Source organism: Aquila chrysaetos, chromosome 8, assembly GCF_900496995.4.
Source record: "Aquila chrysaetos chrysaetos chromosome 8, bAquChr1.4, whole genome shotgun sequence".
Classification (NCBI taxonomy): Eukaryota; Metazoa; Chordata; class Aves; order Accipitriformes; family Accipitridae; genus Aquila; species Aquila chrysaetos.
The window spans coordinates 2,200,923-2,222,520 of record NC_044011.1 but is presented as its reverse complement, the minus strand read 5'-3'; the positions used below and the strand labels follow the sequence as shown (position 1 = coordinate 2,222,520).

At 59.5% G+C, this 21,598-nt stretch overlaps 2 protein-coding genes across 2 annotated transcripts; one reads left to right on the top strand and one right to left on the bottom strand.

Moving 5' to 3' along the window:
- Positions 1-272: 272 nt before the first annotated feature.
- On the top strand, positions 273-4,473 carry MRPL45 (mitochondrial ribosomal protein L45). The gene is made up of 8 exons (XM_030022494.2): positions 273-379; positions 627-825; positions 1,299-1,416; positions 1,815-1,913; positions 2,556-2,604; positions 2,829-2,978; positions 3,063-3,236; positions 3,744-4,473. Exons 1-8 carry the CDS (start codon positions 323-325, stop codon positions 3,801-3,803), a joined length of 906 nt encoding a protein of 301 aa, XP_029878354.1. The 5' UTR covers positions 273-322; the 3' UTR covers positions 3,804-4,473.
- Positions 4,474-5,532: 1,059 nt separating this feature from the next.
- On the bottom strand, positions 5,533-21,057 carry GPR179 (G protein-coupled receptor 179). The gene is given in 15 exon segments (XM_030022493.2): positions 5,533-8,466; positions 8,812-9,825; positions 10,151-10,477; positions 10,823-14,923; positions 15,273-15,419; positions 15,513-15,618; positions 15,820-15,958; positions 16,424-16,662; positions 16,750-16,859; positions 17,274-17,342; positions 17,572-17,780; positions 17,943-18,045; positions 18,989-19,097; positions 19,978-20,531; positions 20,533-21,057. Coding segments are annotated over 15 exon segments (8,634 nt in total). The 5' UTR covers positions 20,821-21,057; the 3' UTR covers positions 5,533-7,347.
- Positions 21,058-21,598: the final 541 nt, after the last annotated feature.

Here is a 21,598-nt window from a genome sequence, read left to right as displayed (position 1 = left end):
CCCGCACCCCCTTTCTCGGTTCACGAAGGGGGGTCCTGGAGCCCGCTGCAGGACACCGGACCCCCCCCCCCCCCCCCGCCCCGCACTGCACCAGCCGCCGCGGTCGCCCCGCCGCGCGCCGCCCGCGCCGCCGCGCGCTCGTGGGCGGAGCCTCCCCTCGGCCCCCCCCCCCCCCTCCCGCTCCGCAGCCGATGGAATTTTCCACTCGCCGCCGCGGCGCGGGCTCCCGCCGGCCCCGCCCCCTCCGCGCGCGGCACGCTTCGGCCCCGCCCCTCCCCTCTTCGGCCCCTCCCACATCCCGGCGGGCTGCGCGGTGGGAAAGATGGCGGCCGCCATGAAGACGGGCTGGGGCAGGCTGGGCCTGCGGGTGTGGTGGCAGGTGGGGCCCGGGAGCGGGGTTAGGAGGGACGGAGGGGAACGGGCTGGGGATCTACGGGATAAGGGATGTGGGGAGTCAGGGACGAGGGAATATGGGGAGGGTCCTGGGACAGGGAGGGCTACCAGTAGTGGCGTTAGGTGTACGGCTGCTCTGCGTTTGGGAGATGTGGAGGGAAATAAATCAAGATGTTGGTGGTGTTTCTTGGCCGTTGGGCTAACTCCGTGGCTTTGTTATTTCTCTTCCTTAGACTGCGGAGTCCATGCTCCGCCCTGCTGGAGCGGCTCCGGCCTGTCTTGTTGTCCCAGTGAGAACGAAGAAGAAGAGATTTTATGTCCCTGAATGGGCCAGGGAACTGTCCCCTGAAGAGAAGGAGAAGAGACTCAGGTCTTCGGGGACAGTATTTCCTGAGGAACATATAGAACGGACTTTCTACTTGGCCTGCACAGGTGGTAGAAAGCTTGCTTTGTCTCTTCTCAAGGGCAAAACTAATGCAAAGTAGCAGCATGGAGCACTTAGCCTAAGCGGTGTGACCATGCAGTCTGCAATAGACTGAACTATGCACTCTGCTTGCTGGTGAGGGGTAGCAGCTGCCCTGCTTTACCTTTGAAGTGTGTCAGGCTGTTGGCCCCTTCGTACCTAGGGACAGGGAATAGCAAGGGAGGTCACGTTCCCTGCTGCTGAACATGTTGTCTTCTCCTATCCTGGGCCATATGGACGAGGAGAGCAGATAGCAGGCACCTGTCACTGCTGACAGGCTGTGTTAGACTAGCGATTCTTTGGCTGCTCATATTTCATCTTACAAATGTTTGCAGTGAGGAATCCTACTATTCCAGCCCCCGGCAGCTAAGGTGCTGCCTCTTTGTTTATTTCATTGTGCTGTTTTTGAGCCTCCCCCTGACCTTTCTCCTCTCTCCTGCAGCTGATATTATAGACCCTTATGTCCCTCCTGAGGGCGATGCCCGCTTGACTTCCCTGTCCAAAGATGGGCTGAAGCAAAAGGTGGAGAAGCTGAGGCAGACTGCTGCCTCCCAGCTAGCGTACGTACCTCCTTTTTAATTAGTCTGTAGTGCAGAAGTTTTGCTCAGTTCTGTCTTGCAGTGGTGAGATGGCATGTTTTGTTTTCTACCTGCTTCTTCCACTGTTGCTGTTGTACCACTTAATCAGGAGTCCCCGGTGTGGGAATGAATGCAAGGCACGTCCTGGTGTGAATGGATACAGTGTGCACTCATTTTCTTGAGGATTCTCTGGGTTTGCAGCACTATTGTCTGTTTTACGAGCACCTAGAGGTTATGTCTCAGTGGGGAGTCTCCAGTTCTCAGTTGCTCTCTGGTAAAAGCTGGGCTTGAACCAGATAAGATCGCTGTCATCATCTGAAACATGCAAGATGGTTCCAAGTTGTTCTTTACTTACTGTAGAGCTCTTTTTGTCTTTTCAGTCTGCGGAAGGTAAAAGATCATGATCCAGATTTCAGCACTAAAACCTTCCCAGAGAAGGCGCAGGAGATATTTATTGAAGCTCATAATTGCCTGGCAAAGTAAGACCCCTTCTCTGACTGATGCAGTTGTGTAGGACCTGCTTCTCTTTGCTTATATGGTCTGTTTTTCTTCCTTGTCTTTCTAATCCTTGTACCTCCTCTGCAACAAGGTCTTTATCTTTTTCTGCCCCTGGTCTCTGTGAAGAGTAGACTGCTGGAGATTTGGTCAGTACCCTCTTGCTTTTGATAATGAAGAGCAGGTTGCAGAAAATTCATCTTGATCTGACTTGCAAGGGAGATGAGCTGTTGCACCACTGGTGTTATCAGCAGATGAGTGGGTGGTTGGTGCTGTTCAGAATCACGCTGCAGGAAGTTGTTTGGCTATGAAATGATACTCCATTGGCGTGCTCCGCTTTCCAGTAATAGAACAGATTTCAAAACTGCATCATTCTTGGTTACAATTCCAAACATCAATAAAACATTTGGGTCATAACTGGCTTCCAAAGGATGTTGTTGTGTCTTTCCCTGAAGTTTTGTCAGCCAGCTTGCGTTCACGTTCTGATTTCGTGCTGAGATCACAGCTGAGTATTTTGCTTTTTCTTTTTTGCCAGTAGATTGTGTGTCTTCTGGGGAAGCAGGAATTTGTGAGTAAGCCTCTTTACAATATGTGTATTCAAGTAACCAGGTGTGTTTCACTTGCAGTTTTAACAAGCAGAAACTTCACTCCCTGGTGACAGAGCGGTGCTACCCGGTAAGTGTTTATCTGCATGTAGCGTGTCCTTGGTCTCTTCCATGGTCCTTAAGGCTCTCTAAACCTGATTGTCTGTCTCATTTTTTTCTGGATACAGTAAAGACAGAGCTGGGAGGGAAAGCACAAGTCTAAGTAATAGCTAATGAATCAATGCTTCATTGTATATAGTAGTTTGCTTGTCATTCATTCCTAATTAAGTTGGTGTTTACTTTTTTTCTTTATAGGAAATGGTCCGTGGGAACAGGTACAGGACCATCCGGTGGAGTTTTGTGGAGTCGCTGGAGCCTCCAAGAGTGGTTCATGTTCGATGCAACAGCATTGTGAATCGAGGCAACCTGTATGGCCAGGTGACAGTGCGGATGCACACACGGCAGGTACATCCCCTCATGCCCCTTCTGTTTCCCAACTGACTCCAACCTGCTTCCAGCCCAAGATACATTTCTTGGCTCTTTTTACAGATTCTGGCAATCTATGACCGCTTTGGGCGGCTGATGTATGGTGGGGAGCAGGTGCCCAAGGACGTTTTGGAGTATGTCGTGTTTGAGAGGTATTTGGTCAACCCATATGGCACATGGAGGATGCATGGCAAGATCGTTCCAGAGTGGGCTCCACCGAAGGACCCCATTGTTAAGGTAATGCCACCAGGAAAAGGCACCAGCATGGCGGTCTGTGCCTGTGAAGCATAGATCCCTAGTTAGTTCTGGACAAAACCAAAGCTGAGCTTCCTGTAACAGGAAAATGGTGGATTAATCTGCAAGCAGACCTATTTATTAATGTGGTGTTATCAGCCTGTAATAGGAGGCTGAGGGCATTTGACACATATGTGATAATTTAGGGGGTTACTGCTCCCTGCACATAGCCTGGCAAAGTGATGCAGGTGCTCTGTCTTCCTGTGTTACTAAAAACAGGTCCTAGAGACGAAGGAAGTGAGAACTATAGTGTAGTACAAGGCATGTCATCCCATTCCCCCCCTGTGTCCTCCCCCATGCTGCTGCCATCTGGTCACCTTCCTGTGTGAGGCCTTTGCGGTGCCAGAACTCCCTGCTCACCCTTTCTCACGCTCTGTAACAGGAAGAATTCCTGTTACAGCAGTTCAGAGCAGCTCTGCGTCGTGCTGATTTTGTTCCTGGATTTTTCAGACGGTGATGATTCCTGGCCCAACCTTGGATCCCTCACAAGAGTATGAAGAAACAAAGTAGGAAGTTCCAGAGCCTCTACAGAGGCAGCAGTGCAAACAACCCTGAAGGGAAGAAGTGGAGAATGTCTGGGAGGTAGCGGGTTGGATATGACTGTGCCTTTCCAGTGAGCAGTCAACAAACAAAGCGGCTTCAGAAATGGACTCCAGTCACTAAGAAGTTGTCTTTAAAGGAGCAAGAGGGGCCTGGGACAGGGATTCAGATGAGCTCTGAGAAGAGCTTTACTCTGTCCAAGTAGACTTAGCGTGCTGCAGCTTAACCCTCTCTGTGTTTCTGTGAAGACGAGAAGCCTGTTGTCTTCAGGACCGCCCTCTAGGCTAATCTCTGTCCTGAACTTGTGTTGTGAGAGTCCTTGGCAGCAGGAGTCTGTCCAGACATGGGATATTTGGTGCTTCCATGGGAAGTGTTATAGACCTGGTGGGCTTTCATTAAAACTTGCAGCAGTAGGTGTTGGCACTTTCTTTTCCCATCCTCCTTCCATCTCTGAACTGATTCCCAGGCTTCTTTTTTTTAACAGAAAACAGGGACGAGCAGCAAGCACGCTTTAAATAAAATTCTTCCGGGTGGGTACTGCAGTTGGACTCCTGCTGAATGGGTGTTTGTTAATGGCCAAGCTTCCCAAAGGGGCTGCAGCACAGCAGTGATAATTTAATAAAATTGACTCCTAAGGTCAGCGTTCGTGTCAACCAATGCCTTCTTGAAAGGCAGCATTTCTCATAGCTGATGGGTTTTGGTGCATTTGTTACAGACGCTCATGGATTCAGCGATAGGATGTTGTTAGTGAGTGGCTGGCACCATCCTGTGGACATGATGACATTCGCATCGGGTCCCCTGGTTTTGCAGGCTGTGTGGGTCGGGAAAACAACATACACAGAGATTGCCTTTTTCCATGGCTGGGAGTAAGCCAGTGAGTCTGCTGATCTGTTCTTGCTCTGTTTTGCTCAGATAAGTTCCATTTACTTCTAGTCACAGAGCAAAATACTAGTCATCAAAAACCAAAGCATTTTCTTTTTCAACCTTGTCTTGCTTTTTAACTCAGCCATTTTCCAGAGCTTGCAAGAGTCAAGTGTGGGGTCTTTTTCCTTCCTTGAAAGAGATTTTACAGAGTGTGCTGTAAAAGAGTTATGGCTCCTTATGCTTGCAGAGTTGTTCAGTGTTTCTTGTGAATGATGTTCTTTTGAAAGGGCAGAATATCATCTTTATGCTCCGTTAGGAGAGGAGCCAGTGATGGAATCCCTTTCATCTTTTTGGAAATCAGAGGGGTGTCACAATCTGTCTGCCTTTCCTGAAAGAACCTACTATATTGAGCCTTCTGCCTACGCTTCATTCATGAGCTGAAGAGAGATTCAGTGCTCCAGCATATGCGAGCTGGGCTAGGAGCTAAAATAAATTAGTGTGAGCTGCCTGGTTTGTGTCTGGTGTGACTGAGGCAGCTTACAAGCAGGTATGGATGTGACTCCTCAACCAAGACCTATGGACAAGGTTCTTCAGCTCTGGCTCTGAATGAAAAGGGTGTTTTCTGGTGGCGTGGCTGCTTTTCTGGGAGAATGGCCTTTCCTTCCAGTCTAGCAGTGTGTGGCTCCCCATCTCCTTTGCCAATATTGAAACCTCTGCAGCTGAACTACTTCTGTTCCTGGGTTTCCTTCACAGCCTCACTGCTTTCTGTTGTACCTCTTCCTTGAACATATTTAGTGTCTTGCCCACACCCCATAAATCAGCTAAGTGTGCACTCTGTAGATAATACTTTTTATTTTCTGTATGTACACTTACTTACACAATTGGATGATTGTTTGACATTCAGCGCTGAAGACCACTGACAGCACACTACAGCAACGCCACTTTTTGAGGAGAGTGGAAGTAAATGACAAAGGAACGGCAGGATGAGCTCTGAGCCCCAGCCTTGTGTGGAGATCAGAGTGAGAACCAAAACCTTCACTTCTGCTGTCGCTGTTTTTATTTGCTTCCATCTAAGTGGAGCAGAGGGACGAACCAGGGGAGGCTGGAGGCTTTGTTGTTTCCCAGCTGCTGCCTTCCTGACCCTGAGGCTTCTCCCCATGCTTATGGCTGCTTCCCTTCCCTTGTGCATTTGGGAGTGGGTGGGCTGGAGTAATGGCAAACCAGGACCCCTGTCCAATGCTCTGGAGATCGTAGTGCCTCTGCAATCTCAGCATCTTCTCTGTCATACAGGAGTCTGTTTGCATCTCTGCCCCAAAGGAACGGGTCTTGCAAATACAGGGAGAAGTTGACATGTGGGATGACAAAAGGCATCCAGCGCTTCTACAGATGGGCTGTAAAAGTGGAGGTTTGCTAGTGCCAGTGGAAGTGTTGGAAAAACCTCTCCTGTGATGGGAAGGTGAGCCCTGGGCATGTTTGCACACGTGCTGAACAGACACACATGCACACACGGTACGAGTGAAGAAGAAACGAATAACAACAAAGTGCTTTGAAAAGTTAGTGGTATTGTTAGTTAAGACAAACACCTTTACAGCTGAGTTGCTGCAAGAGTTAGAAGTGTAGCAGTGCCGTGAAGTTAGTCAGTGAGGAGGTTAGTAGCAGGAATACCTATCTCAGCCTTTGTGGATGCGGAGGTTTCTAAAAGCAGAGCAGTGGAGTGGCCCGAAGGTTGGTTTATCCCACCCAGGTCGGGTGATGGAACAAAGATGGTGGTGGGCATCGCCAAAGCGCAGTGTTCAAGCACGGGGCTGGCATCACTGGACTGAAACGGAGCAGAAGGGTTTGCTTTGCGCGTGTGGAAGTCCTGTAGCTGGCTCAGTGACTTCAGAGGACATTTGAAAATAAAGGACTTTGTATCAAAGAAGCAAAATGTGTTGTGGGGCTGGCTGGGAGCAATGGCTCTTTATTCCAGGCTTCGGAACCTGCCTGGTCCTAGCCGTGCTTACAGAAACTACCCTGGCTTAAAATGGAGGCGATAGCAGCGCTGGGGGAGATCAGCTGGGCTGCAGGAACTCTGGAAAGCTGTTTTCCTCCCAGTCGCATTGTTGCTGCCCTTAGTTTGACTCTCCCCTTGTTTCAGTGTCCAGCTTGCTGAGGCTGCGGGACTGCGTATTTCAGGGTGCCAGGCAAGCCGTTCCTTGCTGTGCTGGAGGCACAAACCTCCCAGCGTGGTAGGAGGACATGCAACTGGAGAGCTGGTGGGCAAGGGTCTGTAGCTAGCAAGCTGCAGCTTTGTGTCTGCTGTGTTGGTGGAAACGAGCGAGGCTGGCACCGTGGGTCTTTTAATGTATTCGGGTGCTCTGCTTGGACCAAGTACCTGTGGGTAAATGATGGGTGGCGTTTGCTGGCTACTGCCTGGCTTGAGTGCTTTGATGAAGGCAGGAGATGTTAATTGTCCCCTTGCTGTGTTGGTCCCCAAGCCTGGCTGGTTGATGGCCACCACTGGAGCCTGCTGGGAGTGTGGCCATGCCGTTGGCTTTGGTGGACACTTCTGTCCCTGTCCAGGCTGTGCAGGTAGGCAGCAGCTTTCAGCTCGAGACTTTCTGTTCATGAAAGCTGTGTCAGCACCTGGCTGGTGGCCGGACGGAGGGAGCTACTCGTGGTCCCATGGGCAGATATCGGTTTTGGTTTCACTCACACCCCTGTCTCCATCTTGGGGGCTTGCCCCAGCTCTGCCCTGCCCGTGGAGGGTCGGGGTGGGATCCATGCTCTCCACCTCCCATGGACACACCTCGGAGGTTTTCCTCGTGTCTGTGTTGGTCTTGTCAGATGCTGGCAGAGCCTCTTCTGTTTCCCAGGGACAAACTTCAGCTACGCTAGCGCCTGGGCTGGGGCTGCTGCCCGCCGCGGGAGCCGTGCTCGCTCCCCGAGGCAGTGGCTCTGCCCTGGGGCTCCGTGGGGGCTGGATGCCTGGCAGGATGCGGCACAGGGGCTTGTGCTCAGCCTCGCCGTCAGATCTGCCCTTGGATTTTTTCAGCAGGACTGTCGCAGACACGGCGCTGGCTCCTGCCACCAGCTTTGACTTTCCCATCCCAATGGGGGATGCTCTGTCAGCTCCCTGTGGGTGGACACCGGGTTTGAAGCTTCCCTTCTCTGAGCCGGTGGGCTCTACCGCTTCCCAGGGGCAAATATCAGATTTCCTGCTCTCTGTGCTGTCGGACTTCTTGGATGGCTCTTTCCCTGTAGCGGTTTTCAGGGAGAGCTCCTCTGTGCCCAGGCTCTCCCAGGGGCAGATGGCCTCACACTCACTGCTCCCCTTCTCTGGTGGTTTGGAGACACCTGCTTTTTTTGGTGGGAGGTTTGCCTTACCCGGGGCTGCTCCTTCTTCCAGCAGAGGTGCAGCCACCTCCCAGGGGCAGATTTCTGCTTTATCAGTGGATTCAAGCTCCCAAGGACAGACCTCTGCCTTCAGGCTCTCCACGCTCTGGGATTTCTTTGAAGGCGATTTGGGCAGCGCTGGGCTCCCGGCGCGGGATTTGTCTGCAAGCTGCTCTGTGCCCAGGGTCTCCCAGGGGCAGATGGACTCACGGTCCCTGCTTGCTTTCTCCTTCTTTCCAGACGTGCTGTCTCCAATCTCTTTCAAGAGACCATGACTTGTAGAAGGGCTTTTGCTCGCTATGGACAGAGCATCTTTGTCCTGTCTTGATTTCTCTTTACTTGGTGGAGCAGCCGTCTCCCAGGGGCAGATTTCTGCTTTATCACTGGCTTCAACCTCCTGAACCTCCCAAGGACAGACCTCTGCCTTCAGGCTCTCCACGCTCTGGGACTTCTTTGAAGGCGATTTGGGCAGCGCTGGCCTCCCAGTGCTGGATTTTTCTGGGAGCTGCTCTGTGCCCAGGGTCTCCCAGGGGCAGATGGACTCACGGTCCCTGCTTGCTTTCTCCTTCTTTCCAGACGTGCTGTCTCCAATCTCTTTCAAGAGACCATGACTTGTAGAAGGGCTTTTGCTCGCTGTGGACAGAGCATCTTTGTCCTGTCTTGATTTCTCTTTACTTGGTGGAGCAGCCGTTTCCCAGGGGCAGACTTCTGCTTTATCAGTGGCTTCAACCTCCTGAACCTCCCAAGGACAGACCTCTGCCTTCAGGCTCTCCACGCTCTGGGACTTCTTTGAAGGCGATTTGGGCAGCGCTGGGCTCCCGGCGCGGGGTTTTGCTGGGAGCTGCTCTGTGCCCAGGGTCTCCCAGGGGCAGATGGACTCACGGTCCCTGCTTGCTTTCTCCTTCTTTCCAGACGTGCTGTCTCCAACCTCTTTGCAGAGGCCATGACTTGTAGAAGGGCTTTTGCTCGCTGTGGACAGAGCATCTTTGTCCTGTCTTGATTTCTCTTTACTTGGTGGAGCAGCCGTCTCCCAGGGGCAGATTTCTGCTTTATCACTGGCTTCAACCTCCTGAACCTCCCAAGGACAGACCTCTGCCTTCAGGCTCTCCACGCTCTGGGACTTCTTTGAAGGCGATTTGGGCAGCGCTGGGCTCCCGGCGCGGGGTTTTGCTGGGAGCTGCTCTGTGCCCAGGGTCTCCCAGGGGCAGATGGACTCATGGTCCCTGCTTGCTTTCTCCTTCTTTCCAGACGTGCTGTCTCCAACCTCTTTGCAGAGGCCATGACTTGTAGAAGGGCTTTTGCTCGCTATGGACAGAACATCTTTGTCCTGTCTTGATTTCTCTTTACTTAATGGTGGAGCAGCCGTTTCCCAGGGGCAGACTTCTGCTTTATCAGTGGCTTCAACCTCCTGAACCTCCCAAGGACAGACCTCTGCCTTCAGGCTCTCCACGCTCTGGGATTTCTTTGAAGGCGATTTGGGCAGCGCTGGCCTCCCAGTGCTGGATTTTTCTGGGAGCTGCTCTGTGCCCAGGGTCTCCCAGGGGCAGATGGACTCACGGTCCCTGCTTGCTTTCTCCTTCTTTCCAGATGTGCTGTCTCCAACCTCTTTGCAGAGGCCATGACTTGTAGAAGGGCTTTTGCTTGCTATGGACAGAACATCTTTGTCCTGTCTTGATTTCTCTTTACTTAATGGTGGAGCAGCCGTTTCCCAGGGGCAGATTTCTGCTTTATCAGTGGCTTCAACCTCCTGAACCTCCCAAGGACAGACCTCTGCCTTCAGGCTCTCCACGCTCTGGGATTTCTTTGAAGGCGATTTGGGCAGCGCTGGGCTCCCGGCGCGGGGTTTTTCTGGGTGCTGCTCCGTGCCCAAGCTCTCCCAGGGACACACGGCCTCTCGCTCGCTGCTGCCCTTCTCCAGGGATCTCACTGGGCTGGCAAGCGCTGCCTGGCGCGTGATGCGCTTGTCCCCCTTTGAACCCCCCCCCAGCACCCAGCTTTGCCTTTGGTTGATCGGAGGGAGGTGCAGCCGTCTCCCAGGGGCAGATTTCTGCTTTATCAGTGGATTCAACCTCCTGAACCTCCCAAGGACAGACCTCTGCCTTCAGGCTCTCCACGCTCTGGGATTTCTTTGAAGGCGATTTGGGCAGCGCTGGGCTCCCGGCGCGGGATTTGTCTGCAAGCTGCTCTGTGCCCAGGGTCTCCCAGGGGCAGATGGACTCACGGTCCCTGCTTGCTTTCTCCTTCTTTCCAGACGTGCTGTCTCCAACCTCTTTGCAGAGACCATGACTTGTAGAAGGGCTTTTGCTCGCTATGGACAGAGCATCTTTGTCCTGTCTTGATTTCTCTTTACTTGGTGGAGCAGCCGTCTCCCAGGGGCAGATTTCTGCTTTATCACTGGCTTCAACCTCCTGAACCTCCCAAGGACAGACCTCTGCCTTCAGGCTCTCCACGCTCTGGGACTTCTTTGAAGGCGATTTGGGCAGCGCTGGCCTCCCAGTGCTGGATTTTTCTGGGAGCTGCTCTGTGCCCAGGGTCTCCCAGGGGCAGATGGACTCACGGTCCCTGCTTGCTTTCTCCTTCTTTCCAGACGTGCTGTCTCCAACCTCTTTGCAGAGGCCATGACTTGTAGAAGGGCTTTTGCTCGCTGTGGACAGAGCATCTTTGTCCTGTCTTGATTTCTCTTTACTTGGTGAAGCAGCCGTCTCCCAGGGGCAGATTTCTGCTTTATCACTGGCTTCAACCTCCTGAACCTCCCAAGGACAGACCTCTGCCTTCAGGCTCTCCACGCTCTGGGACTTCTTTGAAGGCGATTTGGGCAGCGCTGGGCTCCCGGCGCGGGGTTTTGCTGGGAGCTGCTCTGTGCCCAGGGTCTCCCAGGGGCAGATGGACTCATGGTCCCTGCTTGCTTTCTCCTTCTTTCCAGACGTGCTGTCTCCAACCTCTTTGCAGAGGCCATGACTTGTAGAAGGGCTTTTGCTCGCTATGGACAGAACATCTTTGTCCTGTCTTGATTTCTCTTTACTTAATGGTGGAGCAGCCGTTTCCCAGGGGCAGACTTCTGCTTTATCACTGGCTTCAACCTCCTGAACCTCCCAAGGACAGACCTCTGCCTTCAGGCTCTCCACGCTCTGGGATTTCTTTGAAGGCGATTTGGGCAGCGCTGGGCTCCCGGCGCGGGGTTTTTCTGGGTGCTGCTCCGTGCCCAAGCTCTCCCAGGGACACACGGCCTCTCGCTCGCTGCTGCCCTTCTCCAGGGATCTCACTGGGCTGGCAAGCGCTGCCTGGCGCGTGATGCGCTTGTCCCCCTTTGAACCCCCCCCAGCACCCAGCTTTGCCTTTGGTTGATCGGAGGGAGGTGCAGCCGTCTCCCAGGGGCAGATTTCTGCTTTATCAGTGGATTCAACCTCCTGAACCTCCCAAGGACAGACCTCTGCCTTCAGGCTCTCCACGCTCTGGGATTTCTTTGAAGGTGATTTGGGCAGCGCTGGGCTCCTGACATGGGGTTTTTCTGCGAGCTGCTCTGTGCCCAAGCTCTCCCAGGGACAGACCTCCTCCATTATGCTCTCCACGCTCTGGGATTTCTTGGACTCAGCTTTTGAATTCTCTAGGCTTTTCCTAATGAGCTTTGCAAAGATCCCGGTGTCCCTGCGCTCTGACCCATGGCCACCCATCTCTGCCAGTTTTGCTTTGATATCTTCAAGTCCTCCAGATCCTGGTTTGTTTTTCCCTTTGGAAGTCCCATGTGTGTCCTGACTCTGTCTCTCCTTCCCCAGTGGAGCTGCAGGCTCTTCCCAAGGGCAGATTTCTGTTTTAGCAAGAGGCTCATCTTCCACTTCCCACGGACAAATGTTGGCCTTTTTGCTGTCAATGGTTCCTGCTTGCGTCAATGATGTTTTGGGCAGAGCTGGGCTTTTTGCTGTGAGCCCTGTGCCAGGCTGCTCCGCACCTTCCCCGGGGTGGGAAGATCCCCGCTGGCTGCTCCCCTTGTCTGCAGCCAGAGCTGTCTCTCCAGTGCCGCTCAGGGCCGCTCTCTGCGGGGAAATCCCTTTCTTCATTTGGGAAATTTTACCATCATCTAATTTTCCTGCATCGGATAAGGCTGTTCCGTCTAAGCAAAGCTCAGAGCTTTTGGGAGCAGGTTTCGATGGGGGTTCTTCGCTGCTGGTGCTGCCCCAGGGCTGGCTGGGCACTTGCAGGCTGCTCCGGCTCTTCTGTGCTCTCAGCAAACCCAGTGATTTTGGTCTGATGCTCTCTCCTTCCTGCCTCTCTTTCTCCAGCTGAGCCCCCTCCACGTCCCAGGGGCAGATTTCTGCTCTGACAGTCCTTCCCCCGTCCCCGGTCTCCCACGGACAAACCTCAGCCCTCCTGCCCTCCACACTGCTTGACTTCTCCAAAGCCACTTTCAGCAGCTCTGGGCTTTTTGCTAGTGGTTTCTCCATGCCCAGCTCTTCCCTGGGGTAGCCAGCATCCACCTCACTGCTGCCCTTCCCCGGGGCTCTGCCCGGCCCCCGGTGCTCACCCCCGCTCTCTTCCCAGGGGCAGATTTCTATTTTAATGCTGGAATCTGCCCGAGTTTCCCCAGGACAGACCTCTGCCTGCCTGCCCGCTGCCCTGCTGGCTTTCCCCACTGCAGCCGGGGCCACTTCTGCGCTCCGGCTCCTTGGGGGGACCCTCTCGGTGCCCCAGCTCCCCCCGGGACTGAGGGGCTCAGGCTGGCTGCTCCCCTTCTCCAGCACCTTGGCTGGGCTCTCCTCGCCCGGTGGGACCCCTCTCTCCTCCCGGGAAGCAATTGCCTCCTGACGCAGCAAGGCTCCTCTTCCCGCTGGGATGCCCGGGGCTTCCCGGGAACAAACCTCAGCCCTCAACTTCTCAGCAGCCGCTCTCTCCACACCGGTGGTGGACGGGTGGGGGCTGCTCGCGATGGGTTTTGCATGTGGCCACTCCACCTCTGTGCGGTCCTGGGGATGGAGGGACCTGCTGCTCTCCTCAAGCCCTTCATCTGGCCTGGCCCCCCGTTCCTTTGGTGTGATCAACCTCACGACGGCTGCAGGAGCATCCTTTCCCAGCTCTGCCACGGGAACCTTGGCCCCTGGCTGGGGACATATCTGTGTTTTCCCACTGCCGGCCACCGCCGGGGTTTCCTGGGGATATTCGGCTCCTTCTTGGCGGCCAACACCGAGTAGGACTTTGTGCCCCCCTGAGGGTGGCTCTGGGCCCCCACCAGCATCTCCATCCCCCTGCAGAGCGCTGGGCTTCTCTGCCAGATCCTCACCATCGCCTGTCCCCGGGGCTGGGCTGTCCCACTGTCCTTCTGTCCCACCGTCCCCCCAGCCTGCAGCTTCCCAGGCGGTGCCGGCATTGTTGTTGTGCTGGCAGGGGACCGCGTCCCCCTGCCACGGGCGGGCGGTGGGCTCGCTGCCGGGCCTCTGCCTGCTCCATTCGGGGCTTTTGGCGGCAGGGTCTCGGCTAATCCCCCCGAGGGACACAACTGACATCTCTGCCAGGCCGGGCCTCTCCCTCCTGCTGCCCCCCTCCCACTCGCGCCCCTTCTTCCTGAGGCTCCCCTCACCCTCCCTCTTCCCCCTCAGGATGCTTTTCCCCCTGGAGCGATTGAAGGCTTTCATGGCCAGTCCCAAGCCCCGGAGGGAGGTCTTCTGGGAGGATGGCTTGAGGCTGGAGGGGGTGGCCGCTGTGTCACCGGGGGTCCCCGCGTCTGCTGCTTCGGCAGCTTTTTGCTTCTGGCTCAGGATCTCCTCCTGGACCAGCTCCCAGGGGCAGACCTGTGCCGGGATGGAGGCTGAGGTCACCAGCCTGCCCTTCCCCGCCGGGGGGGACGCACGCCCCAGCTTTTCCTCCGCAGATCCCTCCGGTGTCCTCTCTGGCTCTCCCGCCCGTGCCGGGGAATCCGCAGGCAGCTCCGCTGGCTCCGGGCTGTCACCGGCCGGCGCGGCGTGCTGCCCCAGGCTCTGGTAGCGGACCGGGGGTGGCGGCGGGGTCCTCCTCACCGCCACCCGCACCCGCCCCGGGAGGTGGGAGCCGTCGATGCTGATGCTCTTGATGGGCGCGTAGGTGATGTGCTTCTGCACCTTGCCGTCGCCCGGGGTGGACGCGTCCTTCTGGGGGCATCCCTCGGCGGGGCTGGAGCTGGCTGGCAGGAGGGCATCAGCTGCACCGGGGATTTGGGGCTTCTCGGCTTTCTCGGGGACCCCCTGGTCCGTGGGGCGCTCCGAGGACCGGGCAGAGAGGTGCCGGCTGGCGTACCGCTCCTGCTGCGCAGCTCGGCTGGCGGCGAGCAGGGCCTCTTCCCGCGCACCGGCGACGACGCTGAGCGACTTCTGCAAAGGGGCTGCGCGGGGCGAGGGGGGCTGCTGCCCGTGCCCCGCCAGGTTGTGGGCGCTGGCTGACTTGCACATGAGCGGGGCGGCATCGAGGGACTCGCTGTCGGATCGGTCCGAGGTCGTCTCCGCCATCATCTTCCTCCCCGGCGTGGGTTCCCCGTGGGGACCGGGGATGGGCGAGCCTTCCCGGGGCTCCTGCGCAGGACCCTCGGCGCCGCGGGACTTGCGCGGGGCCGCGGCGCGGCGCCGGGAACCGTCATCCCGCATCCGTAGGCTGGCGCCGCCGGCGTCGGGGAGCCGCTTGGCCGAGGAACCGCGGCGTGCCGGGGTGCCCGCCCGCTCCCCTCCGCCGCTACGGCGTGCCGCGGCCTCGGGCAGCTCGGCGACGCGGCGCGCGATGGAGCGGCCCAAGCTGCGGCGGGAGCTGCGCTTCTTGGGGAGGTGGGGGTTGTTGGCTGCCATCTTCCGCCTCTTGTGCACCTCCAGCTGGGAGTAAAGCTTCTTCAGCTCCTCCTGCGCGCCGCGGGTTGCGGGGGGGACGCGGCAGAGAGAGGGGAGAGAGGAGAGCACGTACGATGGGACTGCACGGGCGCTGCGGCTGGGACGACCCCACAAAGCCCCCGCTTGGCCCCTAGAGCCAGGCTGTCCCCATGTCCCCAAGCCCCTGCGCTGCCCGTCCCTCCGACCCAGGGGACGCAGCAGGTTTCCCCCCCCCCCCGTGGCCGGTGGCGGTTCACCCTGCACCCCCTTCTCCCCCCCCCCCTTCTGCTTTGCATCAAGAGAAAGATTGCAAAAGGCACCTCTTACTCTGCGCGGGGCTGCATAGCTAGCGTCAAAAGAAGGTCCTGAGTGTGCCACCCACCCGAATGTCATCGGGGTCAAGACTGTGCTCGCTCCAGGCGGACGCGATGCTGCTGTTCAAGCAGGAGCCCGAGCGCCGCATGTCCAGCTCGTCCTCGTAGACCTCGGCCGCGATCTCCTCCCGCAGCGGCGAGCCGGCGTGCAGGAACTGGGGGTCGTGAGGGGCGAGTTCGTCGAGGGGTCCCTGAAACGCCGGGGAACCCCAGCCCCTTCTTCCCCGCATCCCCGGGCCGAGCGTTACCTTCGGGATGAAGACCAGCGCCAGCGTCATGGTGATGGTGCTGTGGGTGTGAGCGAAGAAGAGCAGCAGGGTCCAGTCGGGGTGCAGCGATGGGACCATGATGAACCTGGAAGGGGCGAGGAGGGCAGCGCCGGGTCCTGCTGAGGAGCCCGCAGCCCCCCCTTCACACCTCCAGACCCCGCAGCATCCACCTTGCCCGGGGACCCATGCAGGGAATCCGCTGGCTTCAGGGATTTGCTGCTGGTTCCTCCGCATCGATGGGGACGGGAATCTGGGTTCCCAGCCCCCTCGCAGCCCCGCACCCTACCTGACCACGTGGAAGGTGGCCGAGATCATGAGCTCGTTGTGGAGCGCGATCCCCATGTAGCGGGGCTCGTGGAAGGCGGAGGGCACGGTGCGCGTGGCGTAGCAAAGGAAGCTGCCCCAGAGCAGAAACAGCATTTCGGCTGTTGGAGAGAGCAGGGAGAGCGATGCTGAGCATCCAGCCCCATCACCCTCCTGCTGTTGGCGTGTTTTCCTGGGTGGCAGCGACGGGTGCTGAGCTGCGGGGTGGGTGCTGCTGTGCACCGGGACCTCCCTGCCTTGGGGCGCATCCAGCCCAGCACGTTCACCCCGGCTGCTGTCGGCACGTGCCGCAATCAGAGCCGGGTCTGGCGCAGAGCATCCTCCGGCACAGCTTGCCTAAAGGCCACCAGGACTTGCCGCCTGCACCGGGTGATTTACCCTGCGCCAGGGCGAGTCCTGGGGATGCTCAGAGGAGAGGGTGGGAGGCAGCTCAGGCACCCCAGCCCTGCTTGCAGGCTCCAGGCAGATTAAATGGACAAAGAAATGAAAACCCCACACGCCGCCTTTACGGGATGGGGTCCTGGGGCTGTGGGGACCCCCCGGGACACCGTGGGGGCTGGTCTCACCGATCACCATCATGTAATCCCAGCGGTCGTGGCCGCAGATGTAGAAGTGGAGCCCGCGGGCGGTCTGGGTGCGGATCACCAGCGGGATGTTCTTGTCGACGTTCTCCAGCATCCCGATGGTCCAGGCTGCCAGGAACCACAGCACCAGGAGCAGGATCAGCCCCAGCATCTTCAGCACCCGCTGGCTCGACACGTAGGGCACCCGCTGGGCCGTGCGGGACAGGAACACCTTCAGCACCCTGCGAGGTGCGGAGGGGTGAGCCCCCAGCCGGTCCCTGCTTTGGGGGTCCCAAGAATCCAGCCCCCCCCCTCCCCATCCCGGCTACCTGTACAGCTTGAGGGTGATGGTGCCGTAGACGATGGCGAAGCCGAGCATGCGCACCCAGCGCAGGACGATGCAGCGGAAGATGCTCGGCTTGAAGTACAGGATGAATACCTGGGGCAGCGGGAGAGAGGGCTCGGCGGGCAGCACGGGGCTGGATCCCGCCTGCCGGGGGGGACGGCAAAACACCGGAGACTTGGGAAACCACCCGCTTTTGGGCCAGCCCCGCTGCCGCCCTTCCCCCTTGGCTCTATAGCATCCGCCGCAGCTCTTGCGGGAGGGAGAGGGGATTTGGGCAGGGATTAGTTCCCGCAGCCAGCAAGAGAAAAGGGATTTGGTTTCCCGAGAAGGTTTATACCGCAGCTGACGGGGGCCATGCCAGCAAAATTAACAATTAGGCATAGTTGTGCCCGTGACCTCCTTGGGGCCAGCTCGACGCCTTCACCCGGGGGGCAGCTGGCCAGGCTGCAAACGCTCTTAAACCCCAGCCCAGAGGTTTTCAGCCCCCAGGGCTGGCTGGATACTCACGGGGAAGTAGAGGAGGAGGGACCCGAAAAGGATCATCTCCAGGAGGACAACTCCCGACGCCCGGATCCTCTGCAGGGACAGAGGCGTGAGGGTGCAGCCGGGAGCCTCAGCCAGTGCCCGGAGGGGATGGAGCCAGGGCAGGGAGATCCCCCCGAACGTGCCGGGCTGTGACATCCTTCCCGCTGCTGTGACATTCCCCCCGTCCCTGAGAGCCCCCCCTGAGACTGTGGGGTTTGGGGATGGGAAGGGAGCAGGGCAGGGGGTGCAGGCGGAGGGGGAGGACCCGGGGATGCCTTGCCTTGCTCCGTCGGAAGTGGTAGGAGATGAGCATGCTGAGGAAGACGGCCAGCATGCAGCAGGCTTGGCAGGAGAGGATGGCTGCCCGCAGCGCCCGGTCCTCCTGGATCAGGCAGGGCATGTCGTCCTCGCAGGTGGTGCATCCCTGGCGGCAGGGCCGGCACGCCAGCCGGGACCCCCCATCCGCCCCCGCCGCGCTCCCCGCCGTCCCTGGGGACAGAGCGATGGCCAGGTGAAATCACCGTGTCCCAGGCTTGGCGGTGCTTTCCTTGCCAGGGCACGTGCTTGGGCTTCCCAAGGCCCTGGACCCCACTCCCGTAGCCATGTGTCACTGGGTGAAATGGGGACCCCGGGACCGGGAACGGCACCCACCTGCCCGGGCACCGCTGGCAGCTCCGCCGGCCCCGTAAAAACCCGGCTTGCACCGGCACAAGTACCTCCCGAGGACGAAGCCACGGCTCTCCTGGGGGACACACTGAAGGAGACAGGCTGAGACGCACGGAAGGGCGAGGGCTCATCCTGCACCCCGTATGCTCCCCGCGGTCCCGCATCCCTCCCTGCACCATGGGCTCCAGCAGCCCCCGGCTCACGGGTACCTGACCCCGCGCCGTCCTCCCCCACGCCCAGGAGGAATCAGTGGTTAAACATTTAAGAATTAAAAGCCAAAGCTTGGCCCCCAAATCCCTCCCTAAAACCTAAATGGACACCTAATGCAGCAGAGCGCACTAATCCTGCCCGGCCGTGACGGCAGCGGCAGGCAGGGCACTGCTGCCCTAATCCCCCACGGCCAGATCCTGCCCCGAATGGGCTGGGCTGGCAGCTTTTCTGGGTATTGTTGTTTTTTTGGAGAGATGCCTGGGAGCAGAGCCCGTCCCTGCGGAGGGCATCGCCCGTGGGTCACTGGCAGGAAAGAGAAACTGGTGACGCCTTTCCCACTTGGGGACAGCTTTTTGTCTTCAGGGTGGGACCCCAATCCGCACTGAGATGGGGGGCTGCGGGGTTTGCCCTGGTTAGGAATGCTGCCGGTCATGCCGAGCCCTGAAACACGCTCGGGCATCACCGGCTCGCCTGGGTGGGCACCTCTGGAGGGCATTGGGGGCTACTGGTCAGGGTGGTTTGCTCACCGGCTGCCAGCCCCTGGAGCCCGGCCGTCCCCGCGGTGCCCGGGCAAGGAGCAGCCAGGTCACACACTGCCGCTGGCAGCGGGGAAGGAAGATTTGCACAATAAACCCCTCGGCTGCGGTGCCGAGAGCAGCTGAACGAAGCAGATGGATCGGCTGGGAGAGGATAAAGCTCAGCCCGGAGGGAGGGACACGCGGCAGGGACAGCCCGGCTGGGGGGACAGGGTCGGTTCGGTGCGGGGGACCCCCAGCCCTGCCAGGCGAGGGGATGGGGTACAGGGTGCCGGCGGCCGATACCTGGGTGCTGTTGAGGTCGCAGCGGTGCGTGTCCGCGAACCAGCCCGGCCCGCTGGCGCACTGGTCGATGGCCACGTCCCGCAGCTCAATGTCCACCCGCACGACGCCCCTGTGCAGAGGGACGGGGGTCAGCCCCGGGGGGGGCCTCCCCGTGCCCCCCCCCAACCCAGCGTCGCCGTGTCCCATCGCTGCCTCTGGGACGGGCAACGGGGGAGGACGCAGCCACGGGGGTGGCGGGTGCTGGTACACGCACTAGTTGGGCAACGCGAGGTGTCAGCAACGTCCCCCGAGCCCCGGTCAGGGATGTCCCCCCTTGGAGCCGTGTCTGGGGGAGGTTGGGGCTGGGACAGGGGCAGGGGTAGCAGCCTCTGGGTGTGAATTCTGCCTCTCAAGAGGGGCTTTAATGCAACCCATTGGGAAATAGAGCTGCTGGGATGGTCCCTGCGTGCCGTCCCTCATCCCTTGCCCTGCGGGACCAACCCTCTTCCCTGGGTGCCCTGAGGGGGACACGGCTTCCCCCTTGGAAATGGGGTCACGTCCCCTCTCCGGAACAAAAGCCAGTTGTCCCCTTCGCTTCCCAGTGCGTCCCGCCGTGGCTCCTCCCGCGGGGGTACTGGGGTGCAGCAGGGACCCACCAGCCCAGGGATGCCCCCCAGTTCAGAGGAGGGGCCCCAGCGCAGCTCACCCCCCCCCCCCGGTGCGGCTGTGGTAGGGGGTTCTGGGGGTGGCAGCCCGAGGTGGGCAGCACGGCGATGACCGAGGGGGGACAGGGGTCAGGTCCGCGCCTGTGGACGTGCAAATACCCACGCGCGCACACGCGCACGGGGACGCAGGCGGGGGGCTGTCACGCTGCCAACACCCTGTACCGCGCTACCTGCGCCCCAGGGCGATGCTTCCCGCTGCACCCCCCAGCGTGCACACGGGGTACCCCCCCCAACACTCTTACACCCCCCCTACCCACCCCCCAAACCCCTCCAGGTACCACTTACTTGAACTCAGGGCTAAGGTCTGGCTTGAGCCCGTAGAAAGCGGAGGAGAGCGTGACCGCCCAGGCGGGCAGGAACCTGCCGTCCCGGCACTCGAGGAACGGGGGGGACCACCGCACGTGGCCCGGCTCCCCCACGTAGCTGTCGCCCCGCTGCCACTTGGGGGTCTCCATGCTGCGCAGGTCATTGCTGAGCACCCGCTTGCGGAGGACGGGGTTCCGCTGGGACTTGAAGGAGTTGAACCACTCGTTGTCCCAGCTGAGGTTTCCGAGGCCGGGAGCGGTGGCGGAGACGTCCTGCAGCAGGATCTCACCGTCCCCTTTGGTAGCCTGAAGCATCAGCCGGGGCTTGGCGGCCAGCGGGTGGGCGTCGAGGGCGAGGACCGCCCGGCGCACCCACGGGTGCCCCTCTGCCAGGCTGCGGACCAGCGCCTGGTACCACTCCACGTCCTCGGCCACGCTGGCTTCGCGGATGTCGTTGGTCTGGAAGAGCATGTTGAGGAAATTGGCGGCGTGGGCCAGCGCCTCGGGGGCGGCACGCAAGGCGGAACGTAGCGCCGGGGGGGGGGCCGGGACCCGCTGCCCCCGCCGCGACACCCCGGCTGCAGTTGGCCCGGGCCAGCCTCTGCGCATCGCCCGTCTGCAGGAAAGCCAACGCCGCCGCCGAGCCCTCGGGGTCCCTCGACGATCCCGGCTCCGGCGTGGGTGCCCAGGAGGATGACGGGGCCGGGGACCATCCCGCCGGCCGCGGGGGTCTTTCTCGCGAGTTCTGGCCCCCCGCGAGGACGGTGCCGCGGACCAGCGCCACGTGTAAGCACCAGAGCAGCGACCACCGCCACGGCCCCATGGCCGGGGGCTCAGCAGAGCCCCCCGGCCCCCCGCGGCCCCACCGGCCGGCCCGGGTCAGGCATGGCGGGCACGATGCCCGAGCCGGCCGGGAGCCAGCTCTGCTCCGCAGGGCCGGACTCACGCTCTGCCGCCTGTTTTCTTCCCTCGGCGATGCCGGAGCAGACGTCACCGGCTCCAAAACGTGTTCATCTGCTGGTGCTGTCTGCCCAGAGCACCCCCCTCCCAACCCCGTCCTCCGCTCGCCCCCGCGCTCCCGCTTGGGCGAGCCACCCTGCCGGGGAGCCCCCCGCCCTGAGCTCCGCGGGGACCCCCGCACCCTGACCCCCTTGGGCTGGCCGTGATGCAAGCGCATCCTGATGGGAAGCCATGGCAACGGGGCTGGGAATTTTCCTCCCGGCATCCCCCTCCCCGCGGCCCCCTCGGCAGCCGGGGCGAGGGAGGGAGGGGGGAGAGCAGGTCACCCGCTGGTTCCCCATATGGTCCCGGCTTTCAATCCCGCAGTGCCCGGCCCCCCCCCGGCCATGGGATGGAAATGGGGGGGTGGATGGCACACAGGCGGGATGTCCCTGCGGGGCTGAGGGTGGCGAGTGCGGTAAGGGGGTGCGCACGAGCACGGTCTCGTTCCCCCCCCTCCCAAGCTGGGAGATGGTGTCCTGGTTGCAGGGGGGGAAACTGAGGCACGGGAAGCTGCTCAACTCCCCGGTCCCCCCACGCCTCAAGCAACGGTGACTTCCCTCTTCACCAGCCTCCAGGCAGGTGTGGGGGGAGCTGGTCCC

Coding starts and splice junctions, on each gene's coding strand:
- MRPL45 (XM_030022494.2), top strand. CDS start 323: ATGGCGGCCGCCATGAAGACGGGCTGGGGCAGGCTGGGCCTGCGGGTG. Junction 380..626: donor GCCTGCGGGTGTGGTGGCAG/GTGGGGCCCGGG, acceptor TCTCTTCCTTAG/ACTGCGGAGTCCATGCTCCG. Junction 1,417..1,814: donor ACTGCTGCCTCCCAGCTAGC/GTACGTACCTCC, acceptor TTGTCTTTTCAG/TCTGCGGAAGGTAAAAGATC.